The sequence below is a fragment of the Xenopus laevis genome, chromosome 1L (assembly GCF_017654675.1).
Source record: "Xenopus laevis strain J_2021 chromosome 1L, Xenopus_laevis_v10.1, whole genome shotgun sequence".
NCBI classification, from domain to species: domain Eukaryota; kingdom Metazoa; phylum Chordata; class Amphibia; order Anura; family Pipidae; genus Xenopus; species Xenopus laevis.
The window spans coordinates 115,700,107-115,721,910 of NC_054371.1; the positions used below are offsets into that span (position 1 = coordinate 115,700,107).

A 21,804-nucleotide genomic window follows, 5' to 3' on the forward strand; every position below is an offset into this window, starting at 1 on the left:
TGCCTGGAAACCCATTATCTAGAAAGGCTGCATTTATGAAGCAAACAATTCTTGTTTTTTTTAATGACCCCCTTTTTCTCTATAATCCCAAAACAGTTACCTTGTACGTAGTGGGGGCAAGTAATCCCATCATAAATATGGTGGTGGCATATTCAAAGGATTCTTCTTCTTTAAAAGAGAAAATTAATTAATTAAAAAAAATATATATATATATTTTAATTAAAAAAAATATAAATATATATATAATATATATATATATATATATATATATATATATACACACATATCACACACACACACATATATATATATATATATATATATATATATATATATATATATATATATATATATATATATATTTACAATGGTTTCTATATATATGTATGTGTACAAATAGATATAATAATAAATAATAAAATAGAATAAATATTCTAGTGGGAAGTGATTATTATACATATGTGTGTGTGTATAAGTAAATAGAGAGAGAACATACATAATTGTCATATTTAAATATTTTCCTAATGTATATAAAATGCTATCTCGAGTGAGTGAGCTATGAAAGAAATGTTAAGGCAGAAAAGCAACAGCTCCGTGCTTAATCATTTCCCTGGGCATTGCCCTTTTAAGAGGGGAAAAAAAGCCACAATCTCATCAGGGAGGGAGGAGTGAGCAATTCCTGGAACAGCCGAACAAAAAAAAAAAAAAGAAAGAAAAAAAAAAGAGAGAGCGGTGACTGTTTCAAGATCCCCCATTAGAAAATGTGCCTGATTTGTGGCCAATGCTTTGGGATGTAGAAAACTGAAGGGGTAGCTATGGAGATAGAGAGAGCATTGCTGGCTGCTTCCTCTGACAGGTGTTGAGTAGGAAAGTCTCACACAAGCATGTATGCCAAAGGGAAAGGATCCACTGTCCCCTCTGATAGCCAGGCCAGGGAAAAGTAAGTGGCTCGTCTCTTCCTCAGCGCTCTTGTCTTTTCTACGCTGCGCGCGGGCACATTCACCGGGGGGACGAGTGGGACCACAGAGCAGCGGGCATGTTCCTTGCACTCTCTACACAGGGTTAGCCGGGCAGCGGGGGGGAATGAGTGACGCTGGATGGTGTACGGGACACAGGACGTGCAGCCGGAATCAGAACTGCAACTTTGCCATGTGTGAGAGCATCTGTGCAACTTTGTCATGATACCGGCTACACACTGTCCCGGGCCGTTGTCGGTAGTCGCCCGTGTGGGACCTCGCTGCTCTCCTGTGTTTAGGGTCACTTGGTAGCGACTCCCGCTCTGAACTTGCCCATTTGCACCATTTGGGGAGTGTGAGTTTGGGAATGATGCGGACAGTGTTGTGTGGGACTGGGGAGGATGTAATGCTTTGTTCTCCCCCTGGCTTCTTCTTGGAACTTTCTTCTTCTCCTCTGCACATGGACCAATAGCGAAATACATCTTAAAGGTCCAGTAACCTCCAAAATACAGACAAGCCTTTTTAAAAGTATTTAGTGTCTGTCCAACAACCAAAGTTTTTACTTTGGAGCAAAAGTACGTTTTTAGGGGTTATTGCCATACACAGTATTCTGATGTCTGACTAGTTTTTGGTCAACACTTGATATGTAACATTCAATTCTATACAGCATCCCCATTACCAGTGTGTATATGTTTATTTATATATATCAAGAAACATAGAACGTGTACAATCTTTTGTCTTACGGTTACTTGCCCTTTAAGGCTCTGACATGAGTTGGGTACATACCCGGCACACATTCATGGGGGCAAATAAACATTGCAGCCCTTTAAATACACCATGTGGGTGCTGTGAGCTGCTGTTATTATGTGCACTTGCTGTGTTCATTTAAGGAGAGAAGAAAAACTTTAACAGTACTGTGTTAATTCCTTCCGTTAATTTCTCAATTACCTTGATTGCTGTATGCAGCAGTGTGTGTGTGTGTGTTTCTTTAATTAGTGCTGATGATCAGATAGCATTGTTTTCATACTGATCTCTTTGTGCAGTAATTTATGCTTTGCATGTACCCATACGGCTGGATGGTGGGCTCTGCTGAAAAGTTCTTTCCCTCCTACTAGCAGTCAGGATGGCAGTCTGGATGCCGGCATTATATTTCCTCTTGAGGTGGGGGGGGGGGCAGGGGTTGTATTTATTTACATTAATTGCTGCAGTTGTCTAAGAATTATATGTTCTTGGGTAATATGAGCAGACACTATTTTATTTATGAATGAATTGTGCCTTACGCAGGCAGTCGGTTTCATTGGCTCCACAGAAAGTTGTCTAAAAGTAGCTTTCCAGCCAGTGTCCCATCTCCTGGATTAATCTTTTATTTAACTTGGAGGATTTTCACTTAAGAACAACGTGCTCTCCCTCCCACCCCCCAAACATCACAATGAAGCCCAAGCACTGCTTAGAGCACAGTCAGGGAGTCCCCATACAAAGGCTGCCAAAACAATGACCTTCTTTATCATCGGTTCTCTTCTCTCCCCTTTATTTTTTCCCACCATCTTTGCAAGCATTAAATCAGTTCATTTACTTTGAAAACTGGCATCCTGTAGACCTGACCCGAGATTTAGGGCTCATAGCTCTGGAGTTTCCAATTGTTAGGAAGCAGTTGGCACAGTTTTTACCTTGCTAAGCAATGAAAGGGTTATTTTCCTTGTCATTTGGGACACACAAAGCTACCCTCCATCCGTACTGTGGACAATGCTTCAGACATAATGAATGGTTTGGCGGTAGTACATTGTAATACGCTTCTTTTATTTCTAAACTTTAAGCCACGGGAGGGCAACCTGCATCCCCCACAGATATTTTTGAACCACGACTCCCATTGATTGTCAGTCAGATGCTGGAAGTTTTAGATTAGTAACATTCTCTAGGTTGCCCATACCTGCTTTAGCATGTCTGTTTTCAAATATTATGTAACAAAAAAAAAAATATATATATATATATAATACACAAAAGCCATGAATATCTTGTAAATTATATCCTTATAAACGGTGAGTACTGATGTCATCAGTTATAAACGGTGAGTTCTGATGTAATTTCTGTCACATGACTCACTTAAATTTGTGTATTATAATAAATAAAGTACCCCCAGTTGTAAAATATGAGGATATTAGAAGTTACCTCGGAGTTCCACCACCTGTATAAAAACACTCGGCCTTCGGCCTCGTGTTTTTATATGGTCATGAAACTCCTCAGTAACTTATAATATCCTTATATTTTACAAGAGGGGGTACTTTATTCACTAAATATATATATATATATATATATATATATATATATATATATATATATATATATATATATATATATATATATATATATATATATATATATATATATATATATATATATATAATTAAGTAGAAGCTGATGCACACAGGGAATTTTTCAAGATGTAGCCTTTATTTAATCAACATTTTTGATCCTCTATTGGGTCTTTCTCAAGATCTATCTTAAATTCCCTGTGTGCACCAGCTTCTACTTAATTGTATTATGAAAATTCTGGGAGCACCAGGGTAAGTAACCTTTGGATAAGCGTGTGCAATAGCCTTGGAATGTATGTATATATAAACTTTTGTTTCAAGGATAAGAAGGTGCTGAAAGTAGAAGCTAAAAAGAATGTCTAAAGAAGCCCAGTGTAAATTTGCCCCATGCAGTTACCAGTAGCAACAAGAAAGCTCTAGTGCAATTAAAATAATGAAAGCGAAAGATTTGTTGGACAGACATCAAAACTTTTTAACAAGGCCACTAAAAATATCGCTTCTTATTTTTCATTGTATGTGTTCCACACTGCTTTACAAAGATAAAATAACTACCATCGGTCCCTGATCCAGTGGAGTTTACAATCTCAGCCCCTTGCACATGACAGCACTGTGCATAATAAATTACCATTTGTTTACATTCATAATGGGTTACCTACATAAATCTCAAAGTTACCAACCAGCAGCCAATCTAACAATTACTTTTATTAGTATAAATGGGTTGTTCACCTTTGAGTTACTTTTAGTATGGTGTAAAGAGTGATATTCTTTGAAAGTTCTGCACTGTATGAGTTTGCACAGGTGATTTTAGCAGGTCACACAAACGGCTTCTTATATCCATCTGCTTAGGTGTATCCTTGTGGACAGGGGTGCTCTGCTAATGAGGCAAGTTGAGTAACTCGCCTCAGGCGGCAGCACCCCCAGGGTCGGACTGGGGGGTCCGGGGCCCACTGGGACTGCTGTCCAGGGCCCCCCATCCCCCTACTCCAATGCGCCTCTTGGCACATGCGCATGGAGGTGCTCATGTGCGAACGCCACCACCCGCATGCGCTATCGGGGGCTCATGCACTGACGGTGCTACGCAGTGTCGAAAAAAAACAACATTTTTTTTGTACAGAGGGGTGTTCCGGAGAAGGGGTATGGCCTGGTGGGGGCCCATGAGGGTCGGGGCCCACGAGTTTTTTCCGGTGTCCCGCCGGGCCAGTCTGACACTGAGCACCCCACTAGGTACCAGGGGCAGCAAACCGGAATTTCGGCTCTTCTAGCGCAGAGAGCGCAATTATGCTCTTTGCGCTAGCTTCCTGGCCCTCTCCGCCGCCCTCGTTGACCCTCCCAACCAAAAAGATGAGTGCACCAAGGAGGAGGGTGGGGGATGGCAGCAACTCCAAGCTGCCTCAGGTGGCGGAGGGGCCAGGATCGCCCCTGTGTGTGGAACATGCAGTTGTATCTACTGGACATACAGCTCTACTGCTGCCATGCCACAAGGTAAAGGCATACACAAGCATTTTGGTTGGGGGTGGGGCAGTTTATTAGTGATAATTAATTTAAGGTTTATCCTTTCTGTTCTTATTTCCTTCTATAAAGTTATTGCAAATAATAAATATCTGTTTAACCAGATGGAGCATTATAAATTATACTCTTGTCCTTGCCTTGGCAATTTCTTTTCCTTTGTAGTTCTTAGTTCCTGGTTTGGGCACTCGTCTGGATTGACTGTCACACCGGACATCTCCTTAGCTAGAAGCAGGAACAGGGAAGCCAGCAGATCATTAGTTGTTGATGGTTATTTTCCCTGCTTGTATACGGAGCATTTTTCTTCATTCATACCTGTGAATGGCTCTATGTCCATCTGGTTTGCCATTCTCTTTGATTAGGATTCTCTCTATATATATATATATCAGAACATTACAGTAGTCTAAACAAGGCTAGCAGCAAGACCATCAGTGATTGAAAAAGTTTAGGATTACAGTGTTCACACCTGCGATTAAAGGGGTTGTTCACCTTCCAAACACCTTTTCAGTTCAATTGTTTTCACCTTGTTCCCCAGAAATAAAGACTTTTTTCAATTCGTTTCCATTATTTATTTTTTACTGTTTTTTTAAAATCTAAGTTTAAAGTTGAATGTTCCTGTCTCTGATGTTTCAGTCTGGCAGCTCAGTAATTCAGGCGCAGACTCAAAACTGTTACAATTTTGCAAATTTAGTTGATACATTTCTCAGTATCATCTGTGGAATATTAGCAACTATTGTATCAATTGAAACAACTGCCTTTAATAATTCTGCTCAGCAGGGACAACGATAACATGTATCAACTAAATGTATCAATTTAGAACAGTTTACAGGGTCAGCGACCCCCCCCCCCTTCCCTGAGCTGCTTTAGAAGGTGAAAAATGACAATTCACACACTACAGAAAATAGAAAGTAATTTGAAAAAGTCGTTATTTCTGGTGATCTATCTGAAAACAACTAGGTGTCCGAAGGTGAACACCCTCTTTAAGAAAGATCTGAAACAGAAATTAGAGAAGTTAGAGAGAGAAAAAGTTGTACTGAAGATCACAGAACACAGTTCCTGTTGTGCTTTGCCCAGAATATTTCTTTTAAAAAGGACTGCAGTGGTCAAAATGCCCTTGATGACTGGCAGCATTTTTTGATTTATTTGAATGGCAGATGATCTCACTGTCAGCCAGGGATCGGTCAGGAATACAGTGTTTTCCATATTGATTCCAACCTGACAGTGACAGCATCTGCCAAAGATGACATATTTCAAATGAATCTGAAGTGCCTAATGGTGGAAAAGGGCATTTTGAAGCAGACAAAATACCTTAGGTTTCAAGAGCCTTTGGACTATGGTGAATGTGTTGATTTGATCACCAGTGCTCATAGCAGAGATCAAAATACTCAACCGCATAGTTTGGATGACCTGAAACTCATTAACCCCTCATTCATTTCTAGTGAGAATTGCCTTTGCAGGGTGACTTGTTTCACTTTTCCTTCATGTTGATGGGAATGAAAGCTTAAGTAAAAAAACATACACTTATGACACACGTAGCAGTCTATTTATCATGCTTTGTAAAAAGTGAAGTAAAACATGGCAGGTGATGTTGCCCAGAGCGACCAATCAAATCTTTGCTTTTGTTTTCTAACTGTTGAAATCTAATTGCTGATTGGTTGCTCTGGGCAACATCACTGGTAATGCTTAATTTTTTTCCACAGCAAGATAAACAGGCACCTTAGCGTTTTATCTGCCAGTGGAGAGTGGGCCAAGTTGCCTGCCATTGACTCATCCAGAAACACAATGAGAAAGTGCATCAAAAGCTATGTGTGCCATAAGCCCTAATCTCTTAAAGGATAAAGTACCTTCCCCTGAAAATCTTAAAATAAGTATATTAGTCCTGATTTTGTCACTCAAGACGTTAAACACTGGATAAAGAGAACACATTTGACTTGTGCATATTTGTTACTGTGGTTTTCACGAAGAGGATGCTTGCATTTTAGATATATTGATAACGGTTTGTATTTAAGTCTGGTTAGCCATTCAGTTTGCCACAGGAATTTCATAGCATCCTTTAACAGCCAAGAACAAAATGTAAAGTTCTATCGCATTACTGTATTCCTTCAGAATGTTTGAAGTGTGCTAACTGAGCCATACTAGCTGTACCATTTTCGGTTTCCTGAGCTGACCTGAAGCAATCTGCATTTTAATATTACCCTGTATGTATATGATTCCTATGGCTTGCTGCCTTCCTTTAGTTCCAGCCCTGCAGCAGAGGCATGTGTCTAGGGTGCAACTGGGGGTATGTGAGTATTGCACAGAAAAGTACCTCATGTCCTAGCTCTGGTACATAACACAGTCCACAAAGGCTCATAATTGTCAGGAGTCAGTAAACCTTTCAGCAGTTTATCTGATTTATTCATCCTTAGGAAGATTTGCCAAGACAAAACACCCTGTGTTCTAAAAGTCTAAAAGCTTTAGGTGTAATTGTTACACCAGTTGCATAGTGGTACAGTATACATTCGCAAGTAGAAAACAGTGAAATATTTCATCAGTGATGCCACCGCTTTTCTATCTGGCATCCAGAGGTCCTATACATTCTTTCCAGCACTGCCTACTCAGAAATTCACCGATTACCTTTTCTCAGTTCTCAATCTCTCAGTTGCTGCCAACTATTACTCATATGTAAATACCACCTTTCAATCAGGTTGCTGTTTGAATGTATGAATGGCTTCTCTTGGCATCCCTGCCAGACAGTGAAAGGCTTCTCCAGAAGCTCTCAGCACATAGTCTTCCTTGGTAATATTTTGAAATGTCGCTTGGGAGCATGAAGTGACCATTTAGGCCAATAGCACACAAGGCAAACCTTGGGCATATTGAATACCAAGTGTTTTCGTCTGTTAGTGTAAGGTGTTAGTGTAATTTAATGATATGGGCTATCACTTTTGATGGCTTTATCTTATAACATTGCATCATTCATCACATTGAACTATTCTGCCCGGTCTACCTGTCCAGTAGAACTTGAGATCCAAAGCAACCAATCACTGACAGTTAGAGCTACAGTATCTGTAACTTCTCAGTGGTTGCTGACTGCCATTGGTTTTATTTCAGCTACAATCAAGTCTACAAGCTGACCTCCATTTGTACACCTCTTTCCTTAGGGACATTTGGCTAACTTCAAATGAAATGCAGTAAAACATTCTTATGGGAAACAAACCTAAAAGTGAAGACCAGTATAAATATGATTCCAAGCTGGTTCTGCTTTTTCCATGCATAGTGACAGCAACAAGATGTAATCTTAACTGAAACTGATACTTAGCCTTGGGTAAATATTGGTGCTTGCATTTTTTTTCTTCGCCCCACTTTGAGATACAGAGTTATATGTACAAGTGCAGATATTCCCTAAAATTTAAATTTGACTGACTTGCATTTTGCTTTCCACTCCAACCTCCCAAGTCACCTTGGAGTTTCAATAGAACACCATAGCAATTTATAATATCCTTATATTTTACAATTGAGGGTACATGAATTTAGATCATACTTGCCAGCATTTAAAAATAATTTCTAGGGGCACCATACTTTTGGGATGATAGAACTCATGAGGCTTTCTTTAAAAGCAGACATGTATTAGATGTTTTTTAGGCTGTATGTTTGAGCCCACCTTGAATTAAGGTCTCGGCGTCATCTACTCACGTGGCTGTTGTCAGTACTTTGAAACTTTTATTTTAGAAATAAGATTTTCCATCCAGTATTATCCACATACTCTAAATATTCTTCTTTAATTTACTTTAATTTAAACTATTACGAGCAATGGGATACATGTTTTTCACAAAGATGACATTTTTGATGAGGAACAATTTCTTAAAAATTATTTAGTAAATTGGTGTATTTGTCCAATCGTTCATTAAATTATCATTTAAAACAGTGAATAATGACACTGGCTAAAGAGGCATAAAGTGAGTGCATATAACCTTGTTTACAGCACCTACAGTTTTTTTTAGAAATTTGCATTTTCTTTCATGTCTCTATATGTAGTGACATTATCTAGCATTTGATTAAATATGGATGAAAAAAATATAATTCAAAACATTTATATTTAAGGGCAAAAAAGACCTGTTCAGAAGCATAGATCTATCTAAACCAATGAAAATATAAAAGGGATTAAACTTTGTCCTCAGGGGAACCCAGGCCAGACCAAATCTTCCTTACAAATGACAATGGACAGCTATACAGATCATTTACATATAAATATTCTTCATTTGAATATGAATTGAGCTTGCATATTGATGCTTTGTCCCAAAGCCTGCATAGGCCACTGGAGTCCCAGGAGGGCCATCCAGACAGACTGATGCCTTGTGTCGTGAAGGCTTCGTTTGAAACTGCTTTTATACAGAAATGATCATTAAAATGTGTTTGAGTTGTGTGCCTGTGGATCTAGTATAGCATATAGTAAAAGGATGGTAGTGTTACATCATATGGATACCCTACGAACTCAGAAACAGAGGCTGGTAAGGACTTTGTTATTCATTTCCTTTTAAATGGCAGATTAGCAATACCCCTTCCCTTTAAAACTTCTACAGCATTCTTGCTGCCCCAAACATAATTCAGAGTGATTTTTAAAACACAAACATGAATATTCAGTATTATATTATATAAAGGGCCACCACATAATACATTTCGCACAATAAAAAAAAAAATGGTGACTTTTAGGGGCAGATTTTTCTATATGTGAGATTAGAGTACACCACAGAATAATTCACGCACTTTCTATTCAATCCTATGGATTTTTAAAAGTTATTTTATCAAATGGTTAACTTTCACTCATTGATAAATAGTAGGGATGCACAGAATCCAGGATTCTGCCTTTTTTAGCAGAATTCGGCTGAATCCTAATTTGCATATGCAAATTAGGGCAGGGAGGGAAATCGTGTGACTTTTTGTTACAAAACAAGGAAGTAAACAAAGTTTTCTCCTTTCCACCCCTAAATTTGCATATTCGGTTTGGTATTCGGCCGAATCCAAAATAGTGGATTTGGTGAATCCCTAATAAACAGTAGTGTAAACATCTCATAGGAGTGAATAGAAAGTGGGTGAATTTTTCTGTGGTTTACTATAATCTCACATTTTGATAAATTTGCCCATTAGACTGCATTAAACTTTGTAAATTTCACTAGTGGTCTACAGATTTTTTTTCCAGCAGGCCTGGGGTTCATTTACTCATTTGGGCCTAAGCCTATTTCCACAGCACTAAAGTTACTGTAGAGTAAAATTTTTGTGACACCAGTGTAGTAACCTGGAAAACCAATATATCCAGATTTTTGGATTTGCTGGATGAGGCGATCCTCTGTCACACAGCCTGGGTTTAATATCTCATCATAATTCTCTCATCTGTAGTCTGCATATGTCTAAAGGGAACTAAGGGAAATGCAAATAGGCAATAATTGTGCATGGTCACCATGATTATAGTGATTCCTATTGACTATATGGTAACTGATGTAGTATGATTTTATACATTCTGTCATTACAACTACAACCTTTCCTCAGAGAAGTTCCTTGTATTACATACTCCTGAAAGGATGAACAATTTATTATGATTAAGTTAAGATACTAGCTTATCACTTCTCTGCCTTTTGGCAGAATATTTGTTCTTTTCAGTGGGTGGGGTACTTCTTAGGTAAGGGATGTAAAGCTAGCCATAAACATGCAGCTTTTATTACCAGCACAACGAACGTTCAGATATCGATCGTTTGTTTGAATGCTACAATCTACAACTAACTGTTCAGATTTAATTAGGAAAAAGAACAAATCAGGCGATGTTCTGGCCATTAATTGACCGCAAATGTACAAAGTTATGCCCAACAAATAACAGTTACAGTCTCCCATTGTTATTGTCAGATAGGCAATAGATGCAAAGATATTAAAGTTAACTGACAGATTGACTAAACAACCTATTGTTAAGTCTGGACCCCTCCACAGAGAGGGACTTGATTCTCTGGCCAAAGGCTATACTATTGCACTTATAAGTATTCATGCTTTTCCATTTCTAGTTTTTATAACTGAGATTCTATTATTTTAATCCCATGTTCATGCAAAGAAAGGTGTAGATGAACTAACTTAAGCATTATATATATATATATATATATATATATATATATATATATATATATATATATATATATAGGCATATAGTGCAATTCTAAAAAACAGATAGCTAGTTCACCTGCACAATAAAAAGGTCAGCGGGAATGTTTTAAAAGCTAGAATTTCTATTCTGATACGCCTTAAGCCTTCCTTGTATTTTCTGCACTGTGGGAGGCAAATCATTTCTAGCGAGGGATACTTTCTGCTCCTGAACAGTTTCCCCCCCTGTGCAGAAAACAAAATATATCACATGTACTTGGTATAAAACAGCGGGATGGCAATGGGCCTGCAGACAGAACCACAGGAGGGGCCATGTACCATTCTGCTTGTTTAAAGCCACAATGCTAGCATTTTGCCCACTTCCCCCCTAAACCAGGAAAATAGGTCTGCAGAACAGTAGCACTTGGCCCATGCATTGTCATATTTATTCCCACTGTTTTGTGTTTGAGAATTGTTGGATATCATATTTAGCAGCACTTTATATCTATCCCAGTATATTTTGAATTCCCATGTTTTGAGTCCATAAAGCAGGGGCCATAAATTCAGTAACTATTCCATTTATGAGCTTGACACCTAAAAACACAATGGCATACTCTTCAAATGGGTAGGGAGGGGCAGCACTGGAAAATAATTTATGAGCCATAGAAAAAAGAAATTATTATCAGCAGGGACTACATTTGGTTTTACTGGATAGACAGTAAAATTACATTTGTGGCTCTTGTGACCATAAGTTCCTGTACATACTGGCCCATGGACCTAATGAGCAGAGCAGAGATATTGTCCAATCAATACTTTATTTGCATGTTTCTATTTACCTCAAAATAAAATGACAGTTTAATCTGCATACATTCTAAAAATCAGAATACAGTAATAGGCAAATTAGAGGATAAATAATCACTGCTGCTGTTTTGTCAACAAAATTTAGATGCCACGGTTGTGTTTGCTGTTCCCTAGAATCTGCTGTCACTCAACCAAGTAAAAGAAGGACATAGATTTCAGATATGAAAGATCTGAAAATACCTGTAGGCTAATGCTAAGGCTGGCTAAAATGTAAATCGCCTGGGGGCCGGCACACGAAGCACTTCGTTTTCCGAAGTTGCCCAAAGTTTTGTCCGTGTGGCCAGACCCTTATGGTGTTGTTCACCTTTCAGTTAACTTTAGGATGATGTAGAGAGTGATATTCTGAGACTATTTTCAAATGTTTTCTTTTTTATTATTTATGGGTTTTGAGTTACTTAGCTTTTTATTCAGCAGCTGTCCAGTTTGCCATTTCAGAAGTCTGGTTGCTAGTCTCTCATATTTCTCTAGCAACTATGCATTACTTTGAATAAGAGACTGGAATATGAATAGAAGAGGGCCTGAATAGAAAGATGAGTAATAAATGCAGCAATAACAATAAGTGGGTTATTTATCCAAATCCGATTTTTTTTTGTTTTTTTAGATGGTCAGTGACACCCATTTGAAAACTGGGAAGAGTCAGAAGAAGATGGCAAATAATTAAAAAGAAAAAAAAAACTAATTGAAAAGTTGCTTAGAATTGGCCATTCTATAACATACTAAAAGTTAACCACCCCTTTAATAAAAACTTTTAGACTCTGACAGCTTTTTTCTTTACCCGCTTGTCTTTGTAACAGGCCTTTGTTGTAGAATTTAAAGAAATTGCGTCTGTTTACACGGGTGAATGTATATGGATCACTGATATAATATTTGATGTGTGACAAAGGGCCAGCTGCTATGCTACATTTATGAATTGGTGACCATGAACGCAAAATGTTACACATTAACTTATACTACTAGTGTATATGTGCTGTATATATATATATATATATATATATATATATATATATATATATATATATATATATATACACATACACACACACACACACACACACACTGATGTGCACACACTATACTGGTTAATGCCTGGGTACTCTATAAAAGTGATATGCGGGTCGAGAAAAACTCAACCCCATGCCTGCCTCCTTGCATCTATATATACCTGCACTGACCCACCCTGCCAATGACATCACAAAAGGGGCTGGGCAAGCACAAGGGTATAAAAAAGAATGTCGGAAGCAGGAATCTGGCTAAGGATGTGCAGAGGTCGGTCTCGGTCGGAACTCGCCAAACCCGTGGCCGCACATCACTACTCTATACATATATACTCAAAATATATAATATAAAATATATATATATATATATAATATATAGAGAGAGAGAGAGAGAGAGAGAGAGAGAGAGAGTTAATATGTTTTGTCCACCAGTTACAACTTCTTGTATGCTGTGATGCTGGAGGTTTGGGGGAACGTTTGCACCGGTAGAAGTATTTATGCTCTGTTGGTAAAACTATATTTGCTTGTTTTAAGGAAGGATCCCTGGGTGGATATAAAGCATCTAAAGAAAGCAATGAAATGTTTCTTTTTTTTGTAATAAAAAAGTGCAGTGTTTTATAGTAATAGATGTCTAGTTATGAATTATTATTATTATTTTTGCTTTTTTCACTGCCTCGTTCTCTCATCTCTTTCATTGTGATTGCTAAATAGTCCACAAACATTTCCAAGCAGGTCTGTAGTAACTGATTCAGGGGCATAAAAAAAATCTGACTGATCTGGTTTGGGTAATTATGTGAACCTTTAATAAATGTGATTACTGAGCCCCTCTCCCCATGATCCCACAGCATAGTCTCCTTCTTCAGCAAGTGAACTGACCTTGTCTTGTGGGACACTGACTCTATTCCATAGTGCTTATGTAGACTGTTCCACTAGGCTTTCAGCTATTTTGTATTATGCATATGGAAATTACAAACTTGAATGTTGCCAGGCTGTACCTACATTTGTTCAGCTGAGCTTTCTGAATTGTGTTGTGTGTGCATACAAGACAATGAATCTGGGGCTTATTGTGTGGTTGCTAAATAAAGGTTTTATTTTAGATCTGAAGATGCTGTAAATCCCTTTTCCAAGCTGTGTAAACTGTGCTTACAATATGCTAGTGTTAGACAATAGGTGACGTGTGTGCTCTACATAGATTCAGCATTGAAAATACCTTGTGTCAGGAGAGTGTAAGCATCTACACATAGCATCAAACTAGCTAAATTTCAAAAATATTCAAGCATAGCAAGGCTGTCATAAAAAAAAAATAGGCTCCCACACTACTTTATTAGTATGCCCCCTCCCCATTGCTCCACTGCCTACATGGACCCCTTAGCTAGTGGGCTCTGCCAATTAAAGTTACTTTGAATATGCCCCATGGACCCAGTCCGTGCCTGATTTTAACCATATGAACTGCTCAAACTCTGCTCATTCCTTGTGCAAGTTCTACTCCTTCATCAGTCCATGAATTGGTCCACCTTGTCCGTCCGGGCCCCCTATTGCTATGTGTCCCTGACAGGATTTTTCTGCTGTCCCCTCTTGATGTGTTCTCGTCACTTTAAATACAAATCATATGATATCCTTGTGGTAAAGTTCTTGGGTGGGAATGCTTTATTAGTAATCCTAAAAATAAAAAAGAATGCTAAAAAATGCATGGAACATGGTGAAAAAATGTGCCCTATTCTTTTGATTGTTTATCTTTGCTATTTTTGTTTTTGGGTGATGTAAAGAACATGCCTCATTCACACCATATGGAAGCAACTTATGTTACAAGCCAGCACTCTTGTGCCATATTGATGTATCTCAGATGATACTATCATCAGCGTCATAGGCAGCTGCCCCTCCCAACGCAACACACATTCTCCCTGTCCTATTATTTCTGAAATGAAATCATCTCAGAGCCACACAGCATACTGCACAGTGTTCCGCTTATCCCACAGGGCAGCCTGGTGTAAGGAAAGAATACACACACAGTATTAGTTAAAAAACAGTTTTTCTTTTTTTTTCAGAAACTAAATGTCATTTCTTGCAGGGATCACTAATGTGCTCCTGTTATAATGCAATAACTGTGAAACTGTGATTCCAAACCAAGTAAATTCTTGGGCCCATCTGTGACTAGAGCATGAGATAGGTCACAGGAACAATAGCAGCAAAGATAAGAGGTGTTAGCCCAGCCTAGTAAACCATCACTGGGTGTTCCCATGTCAAATGACCACCTGGGGCTTCTGAAAGGGCAAACTGGCTGAAATCTGACCCTTCTAGGTTTTTAATGGGCAATTGTGACACATGTTTAATGATGCCTGTTACTATCTTCCTTTTTCTAGCAAATACAATTACACATTCAGAAATCATAGCCTGGAAAAATGCATTATGCAGCTAAAATTCTTCATTCTTGTTACATGTACTCAGCACTCTGCACTACTTATTTAGATTGAGCCTGAGTGACCATCATGTTAATCGCTGCTAAATTCCGGATAGCACTCTATTGCCAAAACATGTTCAAATGCTGTCACTTTTATTTCATTTGAATTACCCTCCACAACTGCAGCACATCTGTCTTTCTCAGGCAACTAAGCTAAAGTGACCATACACGTAGAGATATCGGGCTGATCCGATCGTGGGCCCTAGGGCACAATGATCAGATCATAATGTAGCCAATACGGGCTGTTGGACCGCGGGACCACATCAACGAATAGATGTGGCCACAATCCGACGGGATTTTTAACCGTGCCCGATCGACAGTTGGCCAGATATCATTTGGGAAAGCCCGTCACCGTCAGAGGGCCCTACACATGGGCCGATAAGCTGCCGACTCAGTCTGTCAGCAGTTTTTATCGGGCCGTGTATTAATCTTTGTATTTTTACCTTGAAAAGGACCACATTCTGTCTAGTTGCATAGTTGTTTCATTTTATAAAATTTTTTTTTAATTAATACATTGGTTATTTTCTGCTACCTAAATGTTTGTGCCCTACAAAGGGTGCATATTATCTGGTGGGATAAATAATTCTACTAAATACATTTTAACAAGGCACAAAGATTGAGTTGTACTCATCATTAGCTTCTTCAAGGTATGGGGGAGCACAAACTGTTATCAGCTGTATACCATTATTTTTCTAACAGAATTTATTTCTGTAATACTGTTTGCTACATTCCTCCCCCATTGTATCCTGTTAGCCTGTTTACCACTGCACACACGGCTTATGATACCAGTGCCAGCAAACCATTGTTGAGTGCACTGAAAAGTCTGTATGAATATCCATAATGGAATTCATGCTCGTGTGTCTAGTTCTGGTTCACAGGACTGTATTTACAAACACACAAAAAAATATTGTTTTTATACACACTATCAAAAAAGTTGGTCTCATGTCTCTAGTTAAAAAGTTCCATGAAGATAATCCGAGTAGTTGTTTTTGTTTAAAGCTTTTTTTTCCTCACCATTACCTTTGGCCTATAATTGCGGTGTTTAGGTATTGATATAGGGCCCTACGAAAAAAGATCACTCTGGGTCTCCATTGAAAATTTAAAAAGCAGAATAAATTGATGATAACATTTGATTATCTTCCCGTACATACATACCCATAAATTATACACAGACTGATACGTTATAATGTTCAGTTTATTTCAGTTTTATATGGCTCCTCCTTTGTTTTGGCAATGTGCTTTGTTTAAATAAACCACTGTAATATGTAAATTATAATGCTTCCATTTATTTTGAATATTTTTTATCCTATATGACTCGATGGTTAAAACTACTTTCTTGCAATGCCGATCTACAACACACTCAAATAAATGAGAATGTAAAAACCCTGAACAGAATTTTAATAAATAAAATCTTTATGCAATATATATATACAGTACATATACAGTATATATATATATATATATAGATATAGATATAGATAGATCCTTTGCGAAAGAGTCGGCCGAATACCGAACCGAATCCAAATCCTAATTTGCATATGGAAATTAGGGGTGGGAAGGGGAAATTTTTTTTACTTTCTTGTTTTGTGACAAAATGTCACGTGATTTCCCTCCCCATCCCTAATTTGCATAAGCAAATAAGGATTCGATTTTGGTTTGCCCGGACAGACGAATCCTGCTGAAAAGGGCCAAATCCTGGCCGAATCTCGTCAAAACAGGGGGGGTTGTGGGAGCACTCTAAAGGCTTTAAAGTATATATATATAAGTATAATAAATGCTATTGCATATGTACCCAAAACAGGGGTTATTTTGTTACAAAGTTATGATCATAAAATTGATAAGCCACCATACCACGTCAAGGTAAACCCCGAATGGCGGTCCCTAACTTGTTTTATTTTTTATGTGCATTCTAGCATTACCTGTAATCAATGTCCGTGATTGCTGGCTGGGGAGGATTTAGCCCTCAGTGAAAAAACAGCGTTCAACGGACATTGATCTCCTTCGCTAGTGAATTTACGCTAGCTCCCGTTAGTAAATCAATGAAGTTCTGAAATGAATGAATTTTCGCCAGCGTTAGTCACTTCGCCCTTTAGTAAATTTGCCCCCAATTCAGGAGATGCACACTGGATTCCATACTTTTATTTAACTTCTATTTAAAGAATTCTCTTGGCATGATTAGTTTTGCCTTTACAAAAATGTTCTCAAAAGGCCAAATGGGGTAGGGGCTTATGTGAATGATGTGTCACTCTGTAATTCACGTCAGAATATTTTAGCTCTATAAAAATATTTACAGAGATGATCATTTTCATTTAACATTCTCAGACTAAGGTCCATAGTATCAGGGGCCATTAAACCTACCAGTATGTTTTGCTTTGTGGATAAACCAGGAATCAGGACCCTTCTTACCACTGAGACATCATTCCCTCTTTTGTAAACAACACTGAATGAAAAATATTTTTCAACAAAAAGCATAGAAATTTTTTTTTTGTGCGAAGACTGCTCTACTACATCCTCTATGAAGGAATTTGAGACAGCTCAGCTGTCATGCTCTTGTCCAGAGTCCTACCTCCTGTTTTTATCTAAAGGATAGTGGATTCATTTGTGTTGCCTTTGCAAGTATCTCTTTGTGTACAGACAATTGTCAGAGAAATAACACATTCAAGCTTGTCTTTTTTTGTGCATGCTTCTGTCTGTCTATCTGCCTGTCTGTCTATCTAAAACCATTGTTTGTTGTGTTCTTTTGTTAAAACCACCTTATATAGAGTAAAGTGTGTCTGGGCAATAATCCAGAAAGAGAAATGGTTCTGCTACTGTATGTGTTTGATTCAGAAACTTCAATATCATTTGTATGCAAGCCATAGCTGAATAGCTGTTGCTAGAATATGATGTCACTGCTATATTGCCATAATGCTGCCCTTTTACTTACTTACTCATTGCAAAACATTCTGTGATATTATGCAAAGAGAATTTTAGGTGTTCTGTATTAGACAAATGACGCTAAGCATTCCAAATTTCCTTCCTTGCATGTCTGTACTATTAGTTTATGGCTAATGCTTTTGCAGTCTGTAGAAAATACTTCAGCTGTAGAAGTCAATATGGCAGCCAAAGTGGACACTACTTGCAGTATTTAAACAGAGTTTTTTTTTTTATTGAGATTTTATGGAGATTTAATATATGGCTGTAGCACTGATGACTGGCTTAGGGTTGCCACCATTTCTGATTTGGGAAAAGGGGTGGATGACATCAGGGGTCTGGCAGATGATGGCGGGGACAGGTGGATGACATGGAGGCAGTGGCAGATTAATACTATGCGAGGCCCCTAAACTACACTTTCCACAGGGGCGCCCCCCCCTCTTTCCACAGCCCCCCCAAGTGCTGCTGGACCTGGTCGGGTGCCATGCTGCCCCCCATGCATGACCAGAACCTGCTTTCTGGCAGGCTGGGAGAAGATTAGGCAAGGCACGTATCTGTGTGCGCTGAAGCTCTATATGCTTCGTCTGCCTTGGCTCGCGGCGATGACGGTCACTTCCCCGAAGCCGTGCTTGTGTCTTGCTTAATCCTTTATAAGCCAGCCAGAAAGCAGGTACCGCCTGTGCAGGAGGGGAGAGGTAGCACAGCACCCTACTTTAAACAAAATTGAAAAAGCCCCATGGGCCCCTCAGCACTGTGGGCCCCTAGGCTGTAGCCTAGGTTAGCCTATGCATTAATCCACCCCTGCATGGGTGGATGGACCAGTGATGTAAGGGGTTGGGGCAGATGACGTTAGGGGCGGGACTGATGAAGTGACGATCGGCAGTTGGCTGATCGCCATGTCATTACCATCAGTGGCCTGTCCTGATTTCCTAATTTGAAAAAAACAGGCTGTCTGGGTGAAATCCGGACAGGTGGCAACTGGCAACCTTAGATTGGCTTTTTTCAGTCTGAGTTTTTATACATGCCCAGTCGCACACACAGGTATGGGATGCCTTATTTGGAAACCCATTTTCAAAAAAACTTGTTATTATGAAAAGACCATCTTCCATAAAGTCCATTTTAAGCAAATATTTAAAAAACATTTTCCTTGCTCCAGAAATGCAGTGGGAGAAAGGGGAGTGGCAGCTGGTGTGTGAGGTGTGATTCTAGAAGCACAATCTGTTCCTGGGAAACTATTAAAGTTCTATTATGCGTTCCTGCTAGAACAGGCTACAAGCAATCCATATCTGCTTAGCAGGTTCAGTTGGTATTAGCTCTGAAATGGCCGAGGGAAGTGCAGCTAAAGTAAGTGAGTGCTGAAATAAATGATGCCCTGGATACTCCTTAAACTATAGCAGAGTAACCTAGTAACCTAGTCATGCGCTGGAGATGGGGTAGGAAAAACGTTAGTATATGTTGGGTTATAAAGGCAGTTCTAGTTCTAACAGAATGTTGAAAACCATTGGTTTGCAATAAATGAACCAACTTTGAATAAGGAAACCCTTAATAAGATATCTGTTTCAGAATGAATTCCACTAGTTCAGTAACCACTGCAATCAGTTAATAGCCGTTGTTAGTTTGCATTGTCTAACTTGCCATTTTGACTGATGAAACCTACCTGATCATTGCATTGCCCTAAGTTACCACTAAATGTGCTGAATATATTATATCTTACTTTTAAATTTGTTTTTGGAAATGTGTGTTTTTAACCATAATGCAGTGGTTTCTATGCTACCAAATAACAGGATTTCAAATGAATTAGTAAACTGGCTTGTGTGTGAATTTATTTTGTTGTAGAAACATTATACTGTGAGGTGGTTCCTAAGATTAGGTATCTGCCAGCAGCCCAGAGTATATGCTATGTATCAGCAGATAAGTTGGGAAGATATTGAGGACATTTTTAAAGACATAGATCTTAGATGGCAAATGACTAAATTTAAAAAAATTTTAGTTTAATTCTGTGCTCAGCTCCATTAATTGTGTGCTTCTGTGTTCTATTTACTCTGCTCTCTAGTCCTTTTTCATGTAGATTGTCAGGAAGGGGTTAAGATCTTTGTGCCACAAGGAATGTTGGGAAGGCGCAAGAAAGAGGCCATGGACGTCATTTCAGATTAGTTCTGTGGGCAGTCATAAGTGATTCACAAGTCTACAGCCTTATTCATATGAACACTTCTCTACCTCCGATGAGTCAGATGAGAACCATGCAGAGAATGACGTTATCTGTTGTATTTTGTATAATTATTATTTTTTCCTCCCTTCAGCTTCCTACTTTGTGCAGGTCAAGTTGCATATTTTCCCCTAAATTATATTTTAGCATTTCCTGTTTGCTTCATACATTTGCATTACATTAATGCTGGTTATCAGCTTATAACAATCACTTGAGCATTGGAACAGTGCTCAGTCCTCTGTTATCGATAAAGTCCTTGTGTAACAATAATATTAAATCACCCTTTTTGACATAAGCTTATTCAGTTGGGCATAGTCTGCCTGAACTACCAAGTAAATACATCTACACACACATATATATATAATTTTTTACACAAACATACAGTATTGCTCAGTCATTTATCCCCTGCCTTAAAGGGGCAGTATAATACTTTGTTAAACATCAGTTCAGCGAATATGATTTTTGCTGAACATAGTATTTGCCTATTGTTTTAATCATTAAAAAACAGTTTTTTGATATTTCTTGAGTAAAACATGGAAACTGAAGCTAATCTATGCTTGGTCCTTGCAAGGTATATAATTAGATTGCCAGTAAAGAACCCTCCCCCATTCAGGATTCCAAAATAATTGACAGGCCGACACAAATCTGGATCAAAATAAAAAAAAAAGCAGCTTTAAAAATATACTGTTTTACTTATTTACATTCACAAAATGTGTTTGCTTTATTATGCCTGGGATTATCTGGTGAACTGTTAATCTAATTATGTACCTTGCAAGGACCTATCTACCTAATAACTTTGCCATTAAAGGAAAACTGAAGTGGTCATTGCCTGTCCTAAGTTTGATGGTAAGCTGATCACAGAGTTGGTATTTTCTATCAGTGCCTTTGTGGTTTCCCTCAGGGCACTTTACTCCAATTGCCTCCCACATTCCATAAAAATACAGGCAGATTCTTGATGAAATTGGCTATTGTGCATTTCATAGTTATAAGAAGAAAATTAGATGGCAAGTTACACTGGAATATGGACTGGTACAAATGACTTTAATGCACCGTGGAATGTATTTGGTGCTATATATATAAAGGCTAAGCAGAGCTTGTGTATAAACCTGTAGCCACTGGTTATTGCCTATACATATTGTGGTAGAATTGTATTTTCATTATGTCCATTTAAAAAGACTTTCCTCATAACCATGTGGTGTTTGAACTCATGATGATAAGACAAATATATGCTTTCTGGCATCAATCTTTTGTCCCAGTACAGCATAAAATATAAACATTCTTTAGGCTAATTATACCTTAGCAATATATGAAGTGTTTCATGGAAAAGAGGATATAGTTACATAGTTGATAGAATGCATAATTGATACAACTCCCATTTAATGTTTCCATTGGGAAACCTTTATGGGTTGATGGACGTTATTAACAGAAAAGATAGCAGAGGTGTTTTGGAAAGCTAGAGTGATTGCATACGTGGACTGCTTGTTTGACACATGTTCTCAAA

At 38.3% G+C, this 21,804-nt stretch overlaps 1 protein-coding gene across 1 annotated transcript in view; it reads left to right on the forward strand.

Moving 5' to 3' along the window:
• The first annotated feature begins 721 nt into the window (after positions 1-721).
• Positions 722-21,804, forward strand: part of ssbp4.L (single stranded DNA binding protein 4 L homeolog) — a 229,323-nt gene continuing 208,240 nt past the window's right edge. Inside the window, exon 1 of the mRNA XM_041562361.1 lies at positions 722-940. Within this exon, the coding sequence (XP_041418295.1) occupies positions 885-940 (56 nt within the window). The 5' untranslated portion in view covers positions 722-884. The remainder of the gene's footprint in view (positions 941-21,804) is intronic.